Source organism: Musca vetustissima, unplaced genomic scaffold (genome assembly GCF_032173495.1).
Source record: "Musca vetustissima isolate MV318-11 ecotype Yass unplaced genomic scaffold, APGP_CSIRO_Mvet_v1 utg30815, whole genome shotgun sequence".
In the NCBI taxonomy this organism is placed as follows: Eukaryota; Metazoa; Arthropoda; class Insecta; order Diptera; family Muscidae; genus Musca; species Musca vetustissima.
Window position 1 is genome coordinate 1 of NW_026873000.1, and position 19,527 is coordinate 19,527.

Sequence of the window (19,527 nt, forward strand, 5' to 3'; positions counted from 1 at the left end):
GCGAATTATCCACAAGATTTTTTCCGGTTAGAAAAAATTACAGATGTTATTTGTTTTGTTTACGATGTGGATATTAATTGGATTTATAAATATGTTCAATGTTCACGTGGATTTGTATTGAAAAATGCTGCTGTGGTGGCCAAAAGATATTTTGATTGCCTCAAATGTGGGCTCTCGCCGGTGAAATGTGGTCCAATAGTACAATGTGTTTTCCAGAAGGGAGTGTTAGAATGCAATATACAAATCTATCTCACTTGTCATGTGGTTACAGAACTAGAGAAATGATTTGACCCTTAGCTAGGTAGTTGTGCTGCGTTGCAAGAGCAAGCAGAGATTAGGGGGTCATTTCGGTGTTTTGAAATGTTTGTATTGTCCCTCTGATAACTAAAATATATGACATTTTATGGGAAAGTGCATGCATCCCGAAATATGGTCCGATAAAAGAAAATGTAAAACGTGCCAATAAATTAATTTAAAAAATCAGACTTAGACCGACTATATAGGACGTCCTCCTATGAAGAGTTGGTAAATTCAGCTACGCGATTTAAATTTCTTCTTAAATTTATTTTTTTAAATATCCGGCCTTTGGACGGAGACTTTTGGAAACGAAATAAAAATTACAATGTTATAAACATATGGATTTCCGATCTTCAACGCACATATCCGAGATGAGTCCCTAAATTCAACATTAGATGGAAACCCCGTCTATAGGCACTGAGAACGCAAAAAAGATTTTAGAAAACACGAGATCGACTAATCTTATTCTTCTTATTGGTTAGAATTTCAACTACTATATTTTTTAGTATCTGGCATTAATTTTAATAAAATATTTATTGTTTTTAATTGAAATATATTTCTTTCCATCTTAGGTTTAAATGTAACGGACTATGAAATCTTTAGTCTTCCGGCAAAGAAATGGCATTGGCGTGCACGCACTGGGGCATTATATTTTTCACAAGTGATACCACAAAATCATGAGTACAAAATTTTGTTCTCTTCGTCGGTACTGAATTTAGCAGAGCTATTGGATGTCGCCCCGATTTAAATGTTTGCAAGAAATTGTCTCGCCCATGAAAATCGATTGGTATATCCTGTTCGAGAAGTGAAGGAAAGAGATTGTCAATATGGTCTCAATCAAATTATGACATGGTAGGTAGACCTAATAATTTTTCAAATTATTTATATTTTCTAATTTTCCCATCTTCTTTCTAGCCTTGCCGCCGATAATGTAATATTCAATTCCAATTTTAATCGCACATCATTTTTGGATAATATCCAGCCATTTCTTAATATCCAACCCGATTTGAAGTTGAAACATCTGCGTGAAAAAATCGAAAAGAAATGTGAAGTAATATATTTTCCCATAAAGTTCCATGCATTTCCAAATAAACGCCTAATTGTGGGTGGTGATGTACAAATGAATACTCTAACCACAGAAAATGCCAATGATTGTTTGCATTTAATATGGCCACATCGTTGGGAACATGATAAAAATCCCAAACTGTTGGTTGAGGTTTTGCTGGAATTAAATAAACGGCAGGTGGATTTTAAGGTTACAATATGTGGCGAAACATATCACACTTCACCGGAGGCATTTGAAGGTTTGCAGGATAAGCTGGGGTCGAAATTAATCAATTTTGGTTTCTTGTCACGAGATAAATATGTTAAGACACTGCTGGATGGTGATGTGGTTATATCGACGGCGGGTCATGAATTTTATGGGGTGGCCATGTGAGTTTGAAAAATAATGAATTTCCATTATTTTCAATATTTTAACAATTTATCTTATTGCAGGCTTGAGGCCACATACTGCGGTTGTATGCCCATTGCCCCCAATAAACTGGTCTATCCCGAACTATATCCCAAAGAAAATCTCTACAACACTTCCAATCAACTTATAAAAATGCTTTACAATTGGTGCCGTAATCCAGCTTTGTTTCGTAAACAACGTGAGAAATTTTTTGAATATTTTACATTTGATCGTTATTCGGCCCAACATTTGGTTCCCAAATATTTGGAGAAATTACGTTATTAGGTGCTTTTTTCCCCTTTTTGGGAAAGAAAAGCCATAACCAGAAAATATTCAACATTGCCCAGCACAATGCCATAGTGCAATAACTCGAATTTAGAGTATAAGTCTGATATGCATGAACCCCGTAGTGTAGAAGAAAAAACTCCATCAAAAACTCTCCCTACCCAAAGATACAAAAAATTAGAAGGTGGTAAGACATATATTTTTGTGGTAAAATAAAAGAAATATTGTTTTGATACGAAATGACAACAATGAACCAAGAAACAAAAAACAAAATTAGCAAATACTGACCAATTTTTTTGTAAGTGACAAAAAGTGCTGAACTCGTTAGAATGTACTAATAATTATTAGCAAATTGTAATACAAGAAGAAACAAAACAACTGTTATCAAGTTGTAAACATGTTTGTTATACCCATAAGTCTAATGTAGAGAACATAGTTGAAACTATATAAATATGTGTGTTTTATCCACATAGAGGAAATATTTGTTTGATCCCCCTTAGCCATTATTTTTCGTTTCTTTTAAGCTTCTGTGTAGCTTAATGTGAACAACTTTTTCATTTTGTATTTGTAATTCAAATATTTTTTTATAGTTTCATTTTTTACTATATTATTGTATTGCCTTAGCTCCTTTATGTTTGGACTTTAAAATTAATGTTAATTGTTAAGTTTTTTTATAACAAAAAAGAGAAAAAAATCAATAAGCATATTGATTATAATAAAATATATAATATCAAAATATGTCTATTAGAATATAAATAAAACAAATAACAAACAAAGCTGGTCCTAGAAATGATCTTCTTTAAATTTGGGCGGTGCACTATAGGGTTCCTTGGCATGTGTACGATATTCTTCATCATCGTCGTGACATTCACGGAAACAGGTGGCACAAAACAGTTCACCTTCACAGCCTAGACAACGGATTACAGCATCTTCATTGCATATATTGCACCAGGGTAATTCTTCGGTTTCAGTGCCTGCTGGCGGCGGTGGAACACTAGCTGCCAATTCCGATTCTATTGTTGTCGGAGCTTCGGGTAGACGGGCTTCAGCCAAATACTAAAATAGTAAAAATGTAATTATCAGAAGAACTAAGGTTTAGAAATATCCAACATGGCATGACTGTAATTGGCGATTTAAAAACATGACAGTCCATGTTTTAGTATAACCTACTAAACACCCTAGAAATATTTTTGGACCACAATATGTTTATTAACCGGGAAATATGAGTGAAATGGACTGTATGTTAGATTATTAATTTAGATAGTCTTTGATTATATACACGTCACAATGTGGTGTTCCATATAACGCGAGGGTCGAGGTCTAAATCTGAAGAGACTGGGCCCAGAAAAAGTCTGATATAAAACTCGTTAAAATCAAACCATTTTTATCAGCATTGGAAAAACGAGGTATATTACTCTTGTATTGTGCCGTCAATTCGGAATTGAGGAGTCTGCACCACCCCCATCTTAGTTGGATCAAAACCACTCTCGTTTACTTAAAAACCTGGTTTCTACCACCGGGTATGTTCGGACAACCGGAATAAGCTTTCGAAAGTTTTCCCTGAATTTGGCATTGTTAAATTCTAAACCTGTATAAGTTTTCAGTATCGGTGCGGGTATGTTTTTCCTCATTATGGATGTTATAGAATATGATCTAGGTTATACAAAAATAGAAACCTTATAGGTTAGGGATGTACGGTTGATAGTAACAACCGTCCACTCGGAGACTATTGCCCATTGAGATCATCCTCCTAGAAAAGTCATAGTTTTATCTTTCTTACCTTCTGCATAATATCCTTTAATATTGCTTCATCGTCAAGTTCATTATCACTCGGTGTATTCGTATCCGGCGATATATCACCTACAAGTCTTGTTGGCCCACTTGCCGCCGCAGCACCATCTACTGGCGTATCACGCAATGCTCGTAATCTTCTTTCAATATCCGATATTGCATCATTTCGCTCGGCATCAATACGTCTATCCAGTTGAGCTTCACCCATAAATTGTTTTAATAAATCATTCATTTTTTCTTGGTCCGAACGTTGATCCACATTCAATAATAAATCTTTTTTCGAATAATCCTTATAGGGTATACCATTTAAATTTGCCAATCTTGAACGTATCTCATCATCAGATGGTAGCTGTTGATTGTTGCCGTTACCATTAGTTTTTAAATTTTTCAGTCGTTGCAATATTGCCGAATCGAGATTTTCCGTTATATCGGAGTTTTCACCACTGGAATGTGTAGACGATGTCATTTGCGGTGTAGGTGTTATGGGAGCCAAAACTTCACCCGTTAAAGCTGCTGATGGTTCCACTTCGAGTAATTTATTAATATCGGTATTTAGATTGTTTTCTTTCGCCTTCCCACGATTGGTTTTTGTCACAATGGTGCCGGGTAAAGATTCAACATCGATAACCTTTTCGGCAGCTTGTAGTTTGGACAGTTTATCATAACATATCAGACAGACATTCATTACTTTGTCATTGTGTTTGGGAACAGCCACTGGTCGTTTAAGACACTTGGCACAATAGGAGTAACCACAATTCGGACAACCATACTAAATCAAATAGAAAGAACAAGTCAATTGGAGAACAAATTAATTAATTCTGCTGCAGAACTGAGTCATTGTTTACATTGATTTTCTACTACTTACTTCTTTGGTGAAAAGGCCATAGGTTTTACTGCAACCAAAGCAGGACATGTTTGAAAACAATTTCAAAAAATTCGCAATTTAATTTTTATGACCATTAGACGCTGTTTTTTTATATTTAATTATTTCTTTTGTTTATCGTCGGATAGATAAGAACGTTAATAAAAAAACCAACGAAAGAAAAACGTTCCACCTGCTAACGAATGAGATGAGAAGACAAAATGACCGATAAAGATGAGCTCAAAATGGAATAACCGAATATTTACGAATGAGGTGGGATGGAGACTAAATGAGAAACAGCTGCAGTCAGAGAACCGAGCCATACTGAAATGTTAATGTGTGACGGCGTTGTTATATGCATGTTGACAACCATGGTATAATAATAAAAGGTAACAGCAAGTGTTGTACAAAAAACGATACAACAACCACATGGAAATTTTTTGTTGTAAGTTCTACTAGTGTTAACTCATTTGACAGAAAAATGTAAACAAACAAACAAATTATCATCAAATTATTTTTATTTTGAAAATGGAATATTTTCGAATCCTCAAAATAAAAATTGAAAAACATGAATGAAAATCTATCAAATTTATATTTCTATCGCTTCCACATCTTTCCTTTAATTGAGCCATTGCCATATACATATATGTGTAACACATATGACAATGCTGGGAATAGCGAGTAATTCCTTCAAGAAAGATTTGCTTCCTCAAACTTTCCCAGCAGGCAGATTGAGTAAATTGAATACGGGAGCACATTAATAAAGAACAATTTCAAATTGTATGCGTTCCCAATTTTCCTGTTGGGTTATTTTTAAAAACATAATTTGTCAAATTCATATTGACACTAGTATTACGTTGGAATCAGCTGGGATTTGCTGTTACCTTTTATAATTGTACCATGGTTGACAACAAAGGAATTTTTGCTAATTGGAGTATGTCGTTCGTTTCGAGTTTTAATGCCGTTGATTTTTCTGATTAGATATCAGCTGTTGTTAGGGCTGTCGATATTAGAATGCTGTATTTTCACATATTCAGAGAAAAGTTGATCCAAATAGGGAACAGAGACTTGATGACAATCCTTCAAGTAGCTTAAAACTCAATTCTAAACGGTATTATGTTGGTTTGAAAGTTTTCAAACGGAAAATTGGGAAAAATATAAAGAACGGAAGAGGAAGGATAATAGAAATTGATTGGGAGGTTTTTTGAATATCTTAGCAAAGTTAAAAATGTTTATGGGATCAATTTTGTAGAAGAATGCTAGTGTATTAATTTCATATCTAACAAATAGTCGATGTCTTCTGCTACTTAGCTATGGACATCTAAGGAGTATATATTCAATAATCCACTCCATTGATGAACCATTTAAATGTGAGTGATCTAATCTTACAGTGACCTGTTATGATCCCTACATTGAGTTTGATCTCCCTTTTTCTGTGTGACAACAGCGAAATAATTATACGTCGTGAAAACTCAGGACACGTAGATTTTTAAGTCTTGCACCCAACTTCCTCAGACCATCTGTTGCCGGCTTTCTTGCAGTAGCTCTTACATATTTCGCCAATGCGAAATACTGTTCGATAGACCTGTTGATCTAGGAGTTTCTCCTAATATCGTTGGACCACACTTTAGATGGTATATGTGATTCCGATGTTCAACCCAAGCATTTAATGCATCGATAACATCCTATTGTGTCGATTTACTGATAAGACTTTCGCCTCCTCATGTAAATGGAGGCGAATTCGTACAAATTTAAATATTGTTCCACTATATCTTCTTCTATATAGACATTTAACCTTTCACATATGTCATTGATAAAGGGTCCAGACGCCATGATTGCGCAATAATCCGCATGCAATATGATTTTTATGCCGTCTGGTGGTTGTGGAATTTCAGAAACATGGAAATCAAAGAGATCTGGAGATATGACCCACCTTGGGATCATTCTGTTTCACTGGACGGGTCTTCGATTTCTTGTCTTTGAATTCCAAATATGATTCAAACCGGGTTGGTATTCTCTATATTCTTGAAAAAATTTGACAGTATCGGCAAATCAAGAGCCACTAAATTTGTTCCTGTTCTGATTAAGTCCTCTGATAATGTGTGGTTATGGCGTGCACACCTGTGCATCTTTTTGAATCTATACTGATGTTGTCTACTATAAAACTTATTTCTTATCAGAGGGATGAGTAGTACATCAAGGGCCTTAGCTACTTGGGACAGAATGGAAGTCGGCCATTACGTTTCACATCTGCTAAAATTCTTGTTGTTGTGCAGCTCTAGGGCTTCTACACAATGAACTGGAGTGACGGATCTTAGACCCCTCTGTCGTGAAAACATGATCCTTGTTTGCCATCCTGCCTAATTTCCATGCTTCAGGACAATGTGAATACAGCATTCCCATGGAGATTCTATCAAACTGGTATCATGGAGAATTTTACGTATTCTGTCTACTGAAATCAAAATTATCACTTTGAATAAACCTAATAAAAAACTTTCTGCCTTATAATGTGTGTATACAATCTTGTCGGCTCATCTTCTTATAGCTTAATTATACCTATGCCTTTCAAATTCCTGCAAATACAATTTAATTGTTATTTTGAGTAAATAAAAACAATGGATTAAGTTTACGTAATTTATTTCTTTATTAAACTTCGTTAACATTATTTTTGGGGTTGTTTCCCGTTACACGTTTTTATTTATTTATTTTTTTTTTACAATACAAATATTGTTATCGTTACAAGTGATATTTTCAATTTGAAAACATTTATAGAATTAAGTGAAAGCAAAATGTTATAAACACAATAATTATGTTTTTTCTGTTTCCTTAAATGATGTCGACGATCATACGGCGATGTTTTTTTGCTATGCTATAATCCCGCCGTTTAAGCGCGAAGTGCAACAAACTGATGGAACACATCCAATATATGTGAATCCAAATCGGATGTAAAGAGAAGGGTTTCCAAAGTGCTGCTGTATTTTTGCACTTGTTCATGATGCTGTGAAGAATGTTTGTAAATTAAAACACGTTCTAATTCAAATTCAAATATAATACAAAAAAGCTTACCATTAAGAAAACTTGTTGCAAACGTCCAATTGTCCAGCGATACCAGTCGGTATCGGGATCCCGACCATCTGTATCCGATCTAACTAAATGTTCTGAGAGAATCATAATAAATCTCTGGAATACAATAAGAAATAGACGTTTCTGATCGACATTGGCAGCTTCCAATTTTTCTTCCATGCGTTCAACCATCTGGAAAAACATAGTTTGAATTTCGTTGTATTTTTTAATTGTGTATAGAAAGTTAGATTATTTCAATATGTTGATTGTTGTTATGGTCAAAATTGTAATGTGTAGCAAGCAAATTGAAATGTGTACTTTTAATGTTTTTTAAACTAAAATAAAACCTTGATAAGATTAATGTACAATGGGTACTTCTTAGGTTTTGAAATAAATTTAGAAAATATGTAAAACACAAAACACATGGGCATAGTAGTTAGTTTCTCATCTAGATTTTGTTTTTAAACAAAAACTAAAGCAAAATCTAAGTGAAGATAAGAATACAATGTTGATGGTGCTATGGAATGTGCTGTTAAACGAAGCGTGGTGAATAAAAAGCATAACAACAACAAAAACTCAATTAACTGTTGTTAAATTACAAACAAATATTGTTTAATTCTTTAATTGCATAATTAAAGCAGTACTAAACACCACCAATATGCTACTATCCATAGCACCACCAAAAATTGTGTTCTTTAGTCTCGTCTTTGTCTCTTAATGCGCATTACAACAAAGATGGCTAATGCTATGTGTGGTCTATACCACACATATCACCGACTCAGATTGATTCATTGTTTCGCGTGAACGCTACAATTCACTTACTTACCTCTTCTGTTGGTTTGTCGACGGTGGTTACGGGTTTCTTGCGTTTTGGTGCTGCCTCATCTTCTGAATCGCTTGATGATGAGTCGGCTTTTGATAGTTTTTCCTTGGCGTCATTCAATTCATGAGCTAAACACAAAAATAGAATATAATTGTTAGATTCTTATCGAACAGAAAGTGAAAACGAATATACATATATTTTAAAATCTTTACTAAACAAAAAGTGAAAACAATTAAGAGTAAAATGTAATTTTCTAAAACATATAAGAAAAGGGGAATGCTTAGGTAGCCATTTCATTTGTAGTAACTCGCAATAGTTGCGCGAAATCGCGATGGATATGGAAAATATATGATAATTAAAAGTGGTATTAACAATCTAAATTTTCCTTTCCGTCCTGATTTATGGACCAATATTTTTAAACTCTCCACCATAAGGTGGAGTAAATATTAAAATTGTCATTCCGTTTGCAACAACCTGTGGCCACACAATATATACAGCTGCGAACAATAAAATAGCACCACCCTTACAAGCAATACTTAGAAAGTTGTATCAAGGTGTACCATTCTCGATTTTTTATTTTTAAGATTTTAAATGGGCTGGTAAATGAATACCAATGCATGTTAAGGTTTGTACCTTTGCACATATATATTTGAAGATTTAAAAAGGAAGAAAAATAATTTACAAAAATTGTTTGTTGTTGTTTTTTGAGATCAAAGAAAAGTCTTATTTTTAATGGCGGGCATGATAACTCCTCACTGGAACATCGGAATCCGAAAATTCCAACGGTGTTAGAAAGAGTACTGTCGTATGAACTAGGATTATTGACTTCGCACAATAATTAACAAAATGGCGGACCTTTGAATTTTTTTTTTTGGAAAATCGCCTATTTTTTACCACAAACTAAGTTAAAAAATAAGGAAGTTCTTCACCGATTGGCTTTATCCTAGTTCATACGAGCGCTATACACTCCCAGAAAAACGTGTCAAAATTTGGAACCGATTGGATTATTAGTTTTTGAGTTATCGTGCTCGCCATTCGCAAAAGAGAAAAACGCGTTTAAAGTTTGAGAAGCCCTTTAGCCGTCACTTGATGCTGACACAATAAATCGGCTATATCTTCAAGGGTTCTTGAGATTTTCACTTGAAATGTTGTAGGGACATTCTTGAGTTAGTGTAGATTCGAATTAAATCAAAAGAAAAAAAATGTTGACACCGAGAATGGGGGGGTCCCCTTAAGCTCTGCATTTGGTGGTCGTCTGACATATTCTCGAGGATCTTTTTCCATATACAGCACAATCTTACTTTCATCTGTCCACAAAACGTTCCTCCATTTATTTTTTTTAATTAATAGGGTTTATGCTGGTGCTATTTTATTTTGCGCAACTATATATATATATTCTTGATCGGAATATGTCGATTTACGCATGTCCGTCTGTTGAAATTACGATAGAGATCGATATATTTAAGAAAGGGCTCTGAAATTTTGCACAGACATTGATAGTACTCCTAGGATGTTTGGTAGTGCAAATGTGATATATCGGTTCACGTTTTGGTGTAGCCCGCAAATAACCGTACCCCCATATAATGGTACCTCCAATATTCGGTATTTGGGACACGTTTTTCAAAAGAATTGGCTGTAATTATGTATTTGTGAATATCGATTCGGATTACTACCAGGTAGCAGACAAGGTTCGCACTCGTTTTAATATAGCAGCAAAGGTGCGATCTAACACAACACGGAAACTCAACGTCGAAAAGCTAAAAGCACAACAGACAACAGAAGCCTACTCCGCTCAACTTACCCACCTGCTTGACAAAAGCACTTCTTGCTCATTGCTCACTCCCTACAAACTGCTGAAAAAGCAACACTAGGGTACAAAAGTCCACCATCAACAAACCCATGGTACGATCAGGAGTTTCGTAATGCTACTGAGGTGAAAAAACCCAGCGTATAGGGCAAACCCTGCACACAGTAGGAAAACGTAATGCGAGAGAGTGAATTATCGGGGAAAAAGGAGAGAGGAGAAACGTATTTCCAGAAAAAAGAAGAAAGAACATGCAAAGTGTGAGCGAGAGCAACTCGAGATGTACAGGAGTCATAATGAAGTCCAGAAATTTTACCAACGAGTAAAATACCAAACCGAAGGCTTTGGTGCAGGCACATCCTCCTGTATAAATGAAGATGGAAACCTGGTGACAGATACAGATAGCGTGTTGAGTATCTGGAAGCAGCATTTTGCATAGCTTCTTGTATCAAATAGTGGCGGTGAAGAAGATACCCCAGAACCAATAAGAAATGACGGTATAGAGTGTATTCCACCTAGCTAAGATGAGGTCAGAATAACAATCAATCGACTAAAAAAATAAAAACTATTCATGACCGGTGGTCAGGAGCATGCACCAGCTTATTAGTACAATTTGGCTAGAGGAATGCATTCCCAATGATGGGACCCCAACATCATGTGTTCCGTGCACAAAAAAAAGGAGACAAGACGATCTATGGCAATTATAGAGGAATTAGTTAGTCTCCTTCCCATTGCATCCAGCGTACTGTACCAGTGGTCAATGATATTATTGTCAATGATATTATTGGATCATATTAACGCGGCTTCAGACCTGACAAATCCATGATATAATAGATTTCCACTCTCCGTCAATTCTTGGAGAAGAACCACGAAAAACACATTGAAACATTCCACCTATTCGTCGACTATAAAGCCGCATACGAAAGCCTTATCTGTTCAGAGGTGTTTAAGGTCATGTCTGCGTTCGGCATTCCTGCAAAATTAATAACTCTAACTGGCATAAGGCCAAAAGTTAAAATCGGAAGGGACCCCTCAATACCGAACGAGAGCTCAGACACGGTGTCACCCTCCCGTGTGACCTTTTTAAATATTGCTGGAAAGTCATACGAGAGGCAAAGGTGAACAGAAATGGTCCTGTGTACACCAAAACGACACTGGTTACTCGACTACGACGATGAAATCGACATAATGGGTCGAATATTGAGAGCGGTAACAGCCACCTATGAACAAATTTAGAAGGAGTCTGCCAAAGTGGGTCTGGCAGTAAATGGCGAAAAGACCAAGCTGATGGTATCAATACGAGAGGCAAAGATGAACAGAAATGGCCCTGTGTATACCAAAACGACACTGGTTATTCGCTACGACGACGACATCAACATACTGGATCGAACATTGCGTGCGGTAACAGCCACCTTTGAAAGAATTTAAAAGGAGTCTGCCAAAGTGGGTCTGGCAGTAAATGGCGAAAAGACCAAGCTAATGGTATCAACGCACAAGACGTCCAGTAGACTCGGACCAACTGTGGAACTTGAAAGCTACAGCTTCGAGGTAGTCAAAGATTTTATATACCTCGGTATCGGTATTAAAATTCGGATAGGATAGTGTTGGCCAACAGATTCTACTATGGTCTAAGTAAGCACTCTACAAGACGCTGATACTACCCGTGCTGGTGTATGAATCAGAAGCATGGGTATTTTCGCAAGCAGATGAAACAGATCTTGCGAGTGTTTGAGAGGAAAAAAATCCGAAAAATCTACGGGCCGATCTGCGTCGTCAGTGAATATCGGCGTCGACTGAACCACAAGCTTTATCTCGACATAATTAGTCGTATCGAGCTGCAGCGACTGCGGTGGCTAGGCCATGTTGTGCGAATGGGTGAGGATGTCCCAGCTATAAAAGCGATCCTACTGATGGTTCACGCAGAAGAAGAAGGCCACGAATTCGATGGAAAGATCAAGTGGAGGATGACATATCAAAACATGGTATTTTAGGGGGACCCCCCATTCTCGGGGTCAATTTTTTTTTTTTTTTAATTTAATTCGATTCTACACTAATTCAAGAATGACTCTACAAAATTTCAAGTGAAAATCTCAAGAACTCTTGAAGATATAGCCGATTTATTGTGTCAGCATCAAGTGACGGCTAAAGGGCTTCTCAAACTTTAAACGCGTTTTCTCTTTTGCGAATGGCGGGCACGATAACTCAAAAACTAATAACCCAATCGATTCCAAATTTTTACACGTTTCTCTGTGAGTGTATAGCTATCGTATGAACTAGGATAAAGCCCATCGGTGAAGATCTTCCTTATTTTTTATCTTGGTTTTTGGTCAAAAATCGGCGATTTTTCAAAAATATTTTTTCAAAGGCCCGCCATTTTGTTAATTTTAGAGCGAAGTCAATAATCCTAGTTCATACGAGAGCCAGACATGTACTCTTTCTAACACCGTTGGAATTTTCGGATTCGGATGTTCCAGTGAGGAGTTATCATGCCCGCCATCAAAAATAAGGACTTTTCTTAAATTACAAAAACAACAACAAAGCAATAACAAAAACTTTTTGTAAATTATTTTTCTTCTCTTTTAAATTTTGAAATATATATGTGCAAAGTTACAAACCTTAACAAGCATTGGTATTGATTTACCAGCCCATTGAAAATCTTAAAAAATTAAAATCGAGAATGGGTAGGGTTCCCTTAAATTGGAAAGACTGCGCACAAGATCGAAGTTCTAGAAATTTTTTTAAAGTTCGGCTTATGGAATAAACGTTCTTCTCGAGACAGCTAAGTAAGTATGTACTTTGTATTCGTATTTGGTGTCAAATCTCGCTACCAAAAATTATCATTTTTTTATAGCCCCATATAGCGGGAGAATATATGAAATATTTTCCTCCCGTGTCAACCTCTTGGTGTAGGAAATAAAAATGTTGGCCCGGGCGAACTTAACATAGTTATTACTTCTTTAACGCTAAATTTTCTATTATCGTTTTTTGTGAATGTCTTGTATCGTAATAATTCTCAAAGACGTATTAATATGAATACATGTATTGTGTTTGTTTTTAAGTCAAATCTGCTATACTCACTTAATTTTATAACATGTTTATTCATTTTTCGTATGGTCAAATGTAATATCTCCCAAAGATACATTTTTGTAAATTCACCGGTCATTTCTTTGGAGAAAATCCATGTGGCTACTGCCGAACAGTCAACAATTTGTGTCTTCAGCAGCTTATCAATGATTACAACCATCATTTGTTGATGATTCTGCCACAATTCGAATACATTGTGAAGTATGCATATTTGGGCTTCTTCCGATTCAGCCAAGGCCTGCAATAAAATCAGTAGTTATAAATAAAATTATATGTTTTTATTGAAATAAATGTAATTCATATCCACATTAACGAATCTAGCTCAAGGCAACCCAACAAAAAACTTACCTTAAAAACTAAATGAAATTTCGATATTGCTGCAAAACTGTGTGAAAACGATTTCGAGCCCAAATTCAATAGGGTCTGGACAAAGACATCGATTTTCAATGGATTAAATGAGGTTTCCGACATTTCCTGATCAGCATTTTCACCCGAATTTGGCAGTTCTTTTAGGATGTTAATAACTTCCTCTGGGGTGCATTTTTGGCGTATAGCCACAACCAATTGATGGGCTACTTGGGTGCCGGCCAATGAAGCTGTAAATAAATAAAAATGTTACAAAAATAAATTAATTTACAAACATTTATGGCGATTACATAAATGGCATAACGAAATAAAACAACGAAAAATAAGGAAATGCAGCGTAAAGAAACAAGACCGCCGTATGCGATAATATTTCTTCCATTTTTTTTGTTGGTTGCAATTAATTGCCGAACGAAGAAGTGTCGCGTTAAGAAAAAATAAACAAAGTTATAAACAATGCTATACACACTTTCATTTATTTATTTAATGAAATTGTTATTACGTTGACATCGCAATTATTACATACATATTTAAAGTATGGTTTTGTATTCAGACAACAGTATAAATGCTAGCAGACGACAGTAGTTAAACATACATGGGCCTATATTTTTCATAGCTTTGCAGCTGGTTGTATTGCACTGTGGTGCATACATAATAGATAAGTTTTGAAATCAATAAATTTAAGGGAAACGTTCTTTGTTGTATTAAAAATTCTTAATTCAAATATTTGGAAGATTGTCCAAATGGATACATTTGCGTGCTCTTTGTGTGACAGTATTCAATACTTCTTCACCACTGTACCTCTTTTTTTGTTTATTACATGCAAGAGGACAATGTACGTTCACCACTATTAACCAAACAACAACACTACATGTCACCCACAACAACGATATTGATGCGTTGCGAATATTAGGGTAAAATGAAGTACTATCCACAAATAAATTGAATTAATTAATTGAACCCAACGGATAGATCATCTGGATATATTGATCCATCCGTTGATTTTTTTTAATGACTCTTTCGAGCATTTCGAAGGGTAATGTTTTGCTTGCTCCTAAATCGAATTGTGTTTGCCCGCATAACGTATAAACTTAAGGGACCCCCCCCCCCCCTCCCCCCAATTTTCGATTTTAATTTTTCAAGATTTTAATGGGCTGGTAAATCAATACCAATGCTTGTTAAGGTTTGTAACTTTACATATATATAATTGAAGATTTAAAATAGAAGAAAAATAATTTACAAAAAAAAAAATTGTTATTGTTTTGTTGTTGTTTTTTGTAATTAAAGAAAAGTCCTTATTTTTGATGGCGGGCATGATAACTCCTCACTGGAACATCGGAATCCGAAAATTCCAACGGTGTTAGAAAGAGTAAATGTCTGGCTCTCGTATGAACTAGGATTATTGACTTCGCTCTAAAATTAACAAAATGGTGGACCTTTGAAAAAATATTTTTGGAAAATCGCAGATTTTTGACCACAAACTAAGTTAACAAATAAGGAAGATCTTCACCGATTGGCTTTATCCTAGTTCATACGATAGCTATACACTCACAGAGAAACGTGTAAAAATTTGAAATCGATTGGGTTATTAGTTTTTGAGTTATCGTGCACGCCATTCGCAAAAAAATTTTTAGAGAAAAGCGCGTTTAAAGTTTGAGAAGCCCTTCAGCCGTCACTTGATGCTGACTCAATAAATCGGCTATATCTTCAAGAGTTCTTGAGATTTTCGCTAGAAATTTTGTAGGGACATTATTTAATTGGTGTAGATTCGAATTATATCAACAACATTTTTGACCCCGTGAATGGGAGGGGTCCCCTTAAAATATCCCCAATGAAAAATTCCAAAATATGAAATTATCTGCTTATCGGGGGAATCCCTGACATGAAAATTTTATTATAAATTTGATTATATTTACGAACCGAAAAAAATGAAAGCTCCTCTATTCCCTACATTGGGGCGCCCTTGACATTAAGTGGCGTATCTAAGGATCTATACAGTCAAGAACCTCGAAGCAGATTGTGAAATCGCTAAGGTCGTTGGTTCTAAAGGTTCACCCAAATCCAAATTTTACCAAACTTGGTTCCATCTAGCACACATTATTCCCATAAGTACCCTCATTAACCATACAACAAAACTTCCTGCATACCTCGAACCTACACAATGATTCCGAATTCAAATTTCAGGACTTCAAATCTATTGGTTCACCCATAATTCAAATTGCACTATATATACTACACATTAGTACCAATTTCCAAAACATTCAACATACCCCAATCCTACCCCCCCACACTGATCCTAAATCCAAGTTTCAGGATTCCAACCCTATCGGTTCACCCACAATTCAAATTGTACAAAATTTAGTACACAGTAGTACCAATTTCCAAAACATTCTACATACCCCAATCTTACCCCCACTGATCCTAAAACTAAGTTTCAGGATTCCAACTCTAACGGTTCACACACAATTCAAATTGTACCAAATTTAGTACACAGTAGTACCAATTTACAAAACTTCATACATACCCCAATCCTACACCCACTGATCCTAAAACTAAGTTTCAGGATTCCAACTCTAACGGTTCACCCACAATTCAAATTGTACCAAATTTAGTACACAGTAGTACCAATTTACAAAACTTCCTACATACCCCAACTCTACACCTTCACAGTGCCCCTTAATCAAATTTTGAGGATTCCAACTCTATCGGTTCACCCACAATTCAAATTGTACCAAATTTAGTACATAGTAGTAGTACCAATTTTTAAAACATCTTACATACCCCAATCCTACACCTCCACAGTGTTCCTAAATCAAAATTTCACGATTCCAACTCTATCGCTTCACCCACAATTTAAATTGTATAAAATTTAGTACACTTAGTAAAAATTTCTAAAACTTCCTACATACCTCAACCCTACACCCCCACAGTGATCCCAAATCCAAGTTTCAGAATTTCAACTCTATCGGTTTACTCCCAATTCAAATTGTATCAAATTTAGTACACATTGGTACAAATTTCTAAAACTTTTAAATATCTCAATCTTACACCTCAACGGTGATCCTGTCTCCAAATTTCATGATTCTAGCTCTATTGGTTCACCTAAAATTCAAATTGTACAAAATTTAGTACCATTTAGTATTAATTTCTTAAACTGAAAATGTAATTTAGCACCATTTAGTATTAATTTCTTAAACTGAATCCTGACCCCAATCCCACACCCCTACAGTAATCCTGACTCCAAATTTCTTTGTTCCGGCTATATCGTTTCACCCAAATCCAAACTGTACCGATTTAGTACTTTTCGTACACATAAGTAACACATTTCCAAAACAACATTCATATCCCAATCCTACACTCCGACGGTAATGTTAATTTCAAATTTTAGGATTCCAGCTCGATGTGTACCTCAAAATTAAATTTGTACCAAATATAGGACCATATAGTACTTTTCGTACACATGAGTACACGTTTTCAAAACAATCTCCTTAAATAGACCTACATCTCAACCCTTTTTCGCATTCCAAATTTAAAGTTTTTAGCTTTATCCATTCACATGCTACAAAATTGCACCAAATTTAGTACATTTTAGTACTTTACGCATACTTATAGTTCGAATGTCCAAAAAACCCTTTGATATATCTATTCTACACTCCTTCAGTGACCCTCATTTAAAATTTAAAGAGTTCTAGCTCTACCGGTTCGCCAAATACAAATGGTATAACATTTAGTACTTTTCGTACCGTTCTAGTACGAATTTCTGAAAACCCAGTCTTATCTGTCACCTTTGGACCAAGAGTGACCCTCACCCAAAGTTTCTAGCTTCAGCCGTTTCATCTGGGCGTTGATGAATCGTTAAATCAGTCAATCACTTGACTCTTTTATTAATCGGCTATATCGGTCCACGTTTAGACAAAGTCCCCTTATAACGGTAGTCCCAAGTTTTCGATATTTTGACGATTTTGAACGGAATTAGCTCTTGAAATGCATAGAATCCGACCATAACATTTCATTATCAAATAATTACGTATAACGTTTATGTCTATCCGTATGATTGTTTAATTTTGGTTTTCGGCATATCCTTATATTTCGGCCTGTCGAATACAACACAAATGGGGCACATAGCAAATATTGTAAGACATAGCATTGTGTATGTAGTACCTTGTCACCATGCCATTTGTTGCGGTAAGAAAATACTTTGATTTGAATAACTCAAAACTATTATTATTTGTCTGGAACTAAATAAATGAATTAAAGCTGCATATACAAGTAAAACCATTCATTGGAATAGGCCTCAACTGTTTTTCGGGTGACAGTATGTTTTGTGTACATTAGGTCATATCGCCAAAATTGAAAATATGCATAAAATATTCAACAATTGTAAAGGAAAAATTATAGATTAAATATATTTTATCAATGTCGAATTAGAATTTCTAAAATAAATTTCTCTGAAGGAGTTTGACATCATCACAAAATAAGAACGGCAGGAGATACCGCCACCCAATGGAAATGGCAACACTAAATAAGCAAGGATACCAACCGCTAACAAAATGTAAGCATACTTTGTTTCTAGGCGACAATAGATGGCAGCCGCATCACCTTGGACATGCTACAACAGATGATGCTTTGTTGAAACCCTATGCACCAAAAATAAGTAGCATTTGACCATTTAAGGGGACCCCCCATTCTCGGGGTCAACATTTATTTTGACTTAATTCGAATCTACACTCATTCAGGAATGTCCCTACTAAATTTCAAGTGAAAATCTCAAGAACTCTTGAAGATATAGCCGATTTATTGTGTCAGCATCAAGTGACGGCAAAAGGGCTTCTCAAACTTTAAACGCATTTTTCTCTTTTGCGAATGGCGGGCACGATGACTCAAAAACTAATAACCAAATCGATTCCAAATTTGTACACGTTTCTCTGTGAGTGTACTGCTATCGTATGAACTAGGATAAAGCCAATCGGTGAAGATCTTACTTATTTTTTACTTGGTTTTTGGTCAAAAATCGGCGATTTTCCAAAAATATTTTTTCAAATGTCAGCCATTTTGTTAATTTTAGAGCGAAGTCAATAAGTCTAGTTCATACGAGAGCCAGACATGTACTCTTTCTAACACCGTTGGAATTTTCGGATTCCGATGTTCCAGTGAGGAGTTATCATGCCCGCCATCAAAAATAAGGACTTCTCTTTAATTACAAAAAACAACAACAAAACAATTACACAATTTTTTTGTAAATTATTTTTCTTCTCTTTTAAATCTTCAAATATATATGCGCAAAGTTACAAACCTTAACAAGCATTGGTATTGATTTACCAGCCCATGGAAAATCTTGAAAAATTAAAATCGAGAATGGGGGGGTGGGGTCCCTTAATTCAAATTTTCGACCAGGAAAATGTCAATAACATTCATATTTAAATATTTCAGACTCCATTCCGATTAATATGTCAAATTGGGTTTTCCAATATGTCCCATTGTAAATTCACGCAACCATGTAATCTTATACGACGACTACCTATCCATCCATCTCAGCAGAAGTAGTGTCTACATTTCGATTAAAACAATATTACGTCTGTATTTACGATTAAAATAACCGAAACAAACGCTTAGACATGTTTACAACCATAAATGAGAGAGTGGTAGCACAAATAGCAACAGAGCGATAAATTATCCAATTGATGTTCGGATATACTGGAATA

General features: G+C 35.4%; 2 protein-coding genes and 1 pseudogene across 2 annotated transcripts in view; 1 reads left to right on the forward strand and 2 right to left on the reverse strand.

The window, feature by feature from the left end:
- The first annotated feature begins 862 nt into the window (after nt 1-862).
- On the forward strand, nt 863-2,035 carry LOC133322070 (glycosyltransferase-like domain-containing protein 1-like; annotated as a pseudogene).
- Nucleotides 2,036-2,753: 718 nt separating this feature from the next.
- Nucleotides 2,754-4,752, reverse strand: LOC133322060 (abscission/NoCut checkpoint regulator-like). Its single transcript, XM_061531129.1, has 3 exons — nt 4,692-4,752; nt 3,816-4,595; nt 2,754-3,091 (listed from the first exon to the last, which is right to left on the reverse strand). Exons 1-3 carry the CDS (start codon nt 4,737-4,739, stop codon nt 2,819-2,821), a joined length of 1,101 nt encoding a protein of 366 aa, XP_061387113.1. The 5' UTR covers nt 4,740-4,752; the 3' UTR covers nt 2,754-2,818.
- Nucleotides 4,753-7,544: 2,792 nt separating this feature from the next.
- The window catches only part of LOC133322049 (nuclear cap-binding protein subunit 1), a 35,514-nt gene continuing 23,531 nt past the window's right edge, over nt 7,545-19,527 (reverse strand). Inside the window, exons 4-8 of the mRNA XM_061531119.1 lie at nt 13,811-14,058; nt 13,457-13,700; nt 8,578-8,702; nt 7,755-7,943; nt 7,545-7,686 (exon numbers count right to left, since the gene is read on the reverse strand). Of these exons, the coding sequence (XP_061387103.1) occupies nt 7,573-7,686; nt 7,755-7,943; nt 8,578-8,702; nt 13,457-13,700; nt 13,811-14,058 (920 nt within the window). The 3' untranslated portion in view covers nt 7,545-7,572. The remainder of the gene's footprint in view (nt 7,687-7,754; nt 7,944-8,577; nt 8,703-13,456; nt 13,701-13,810; nt 14,059-19,527) is intronic.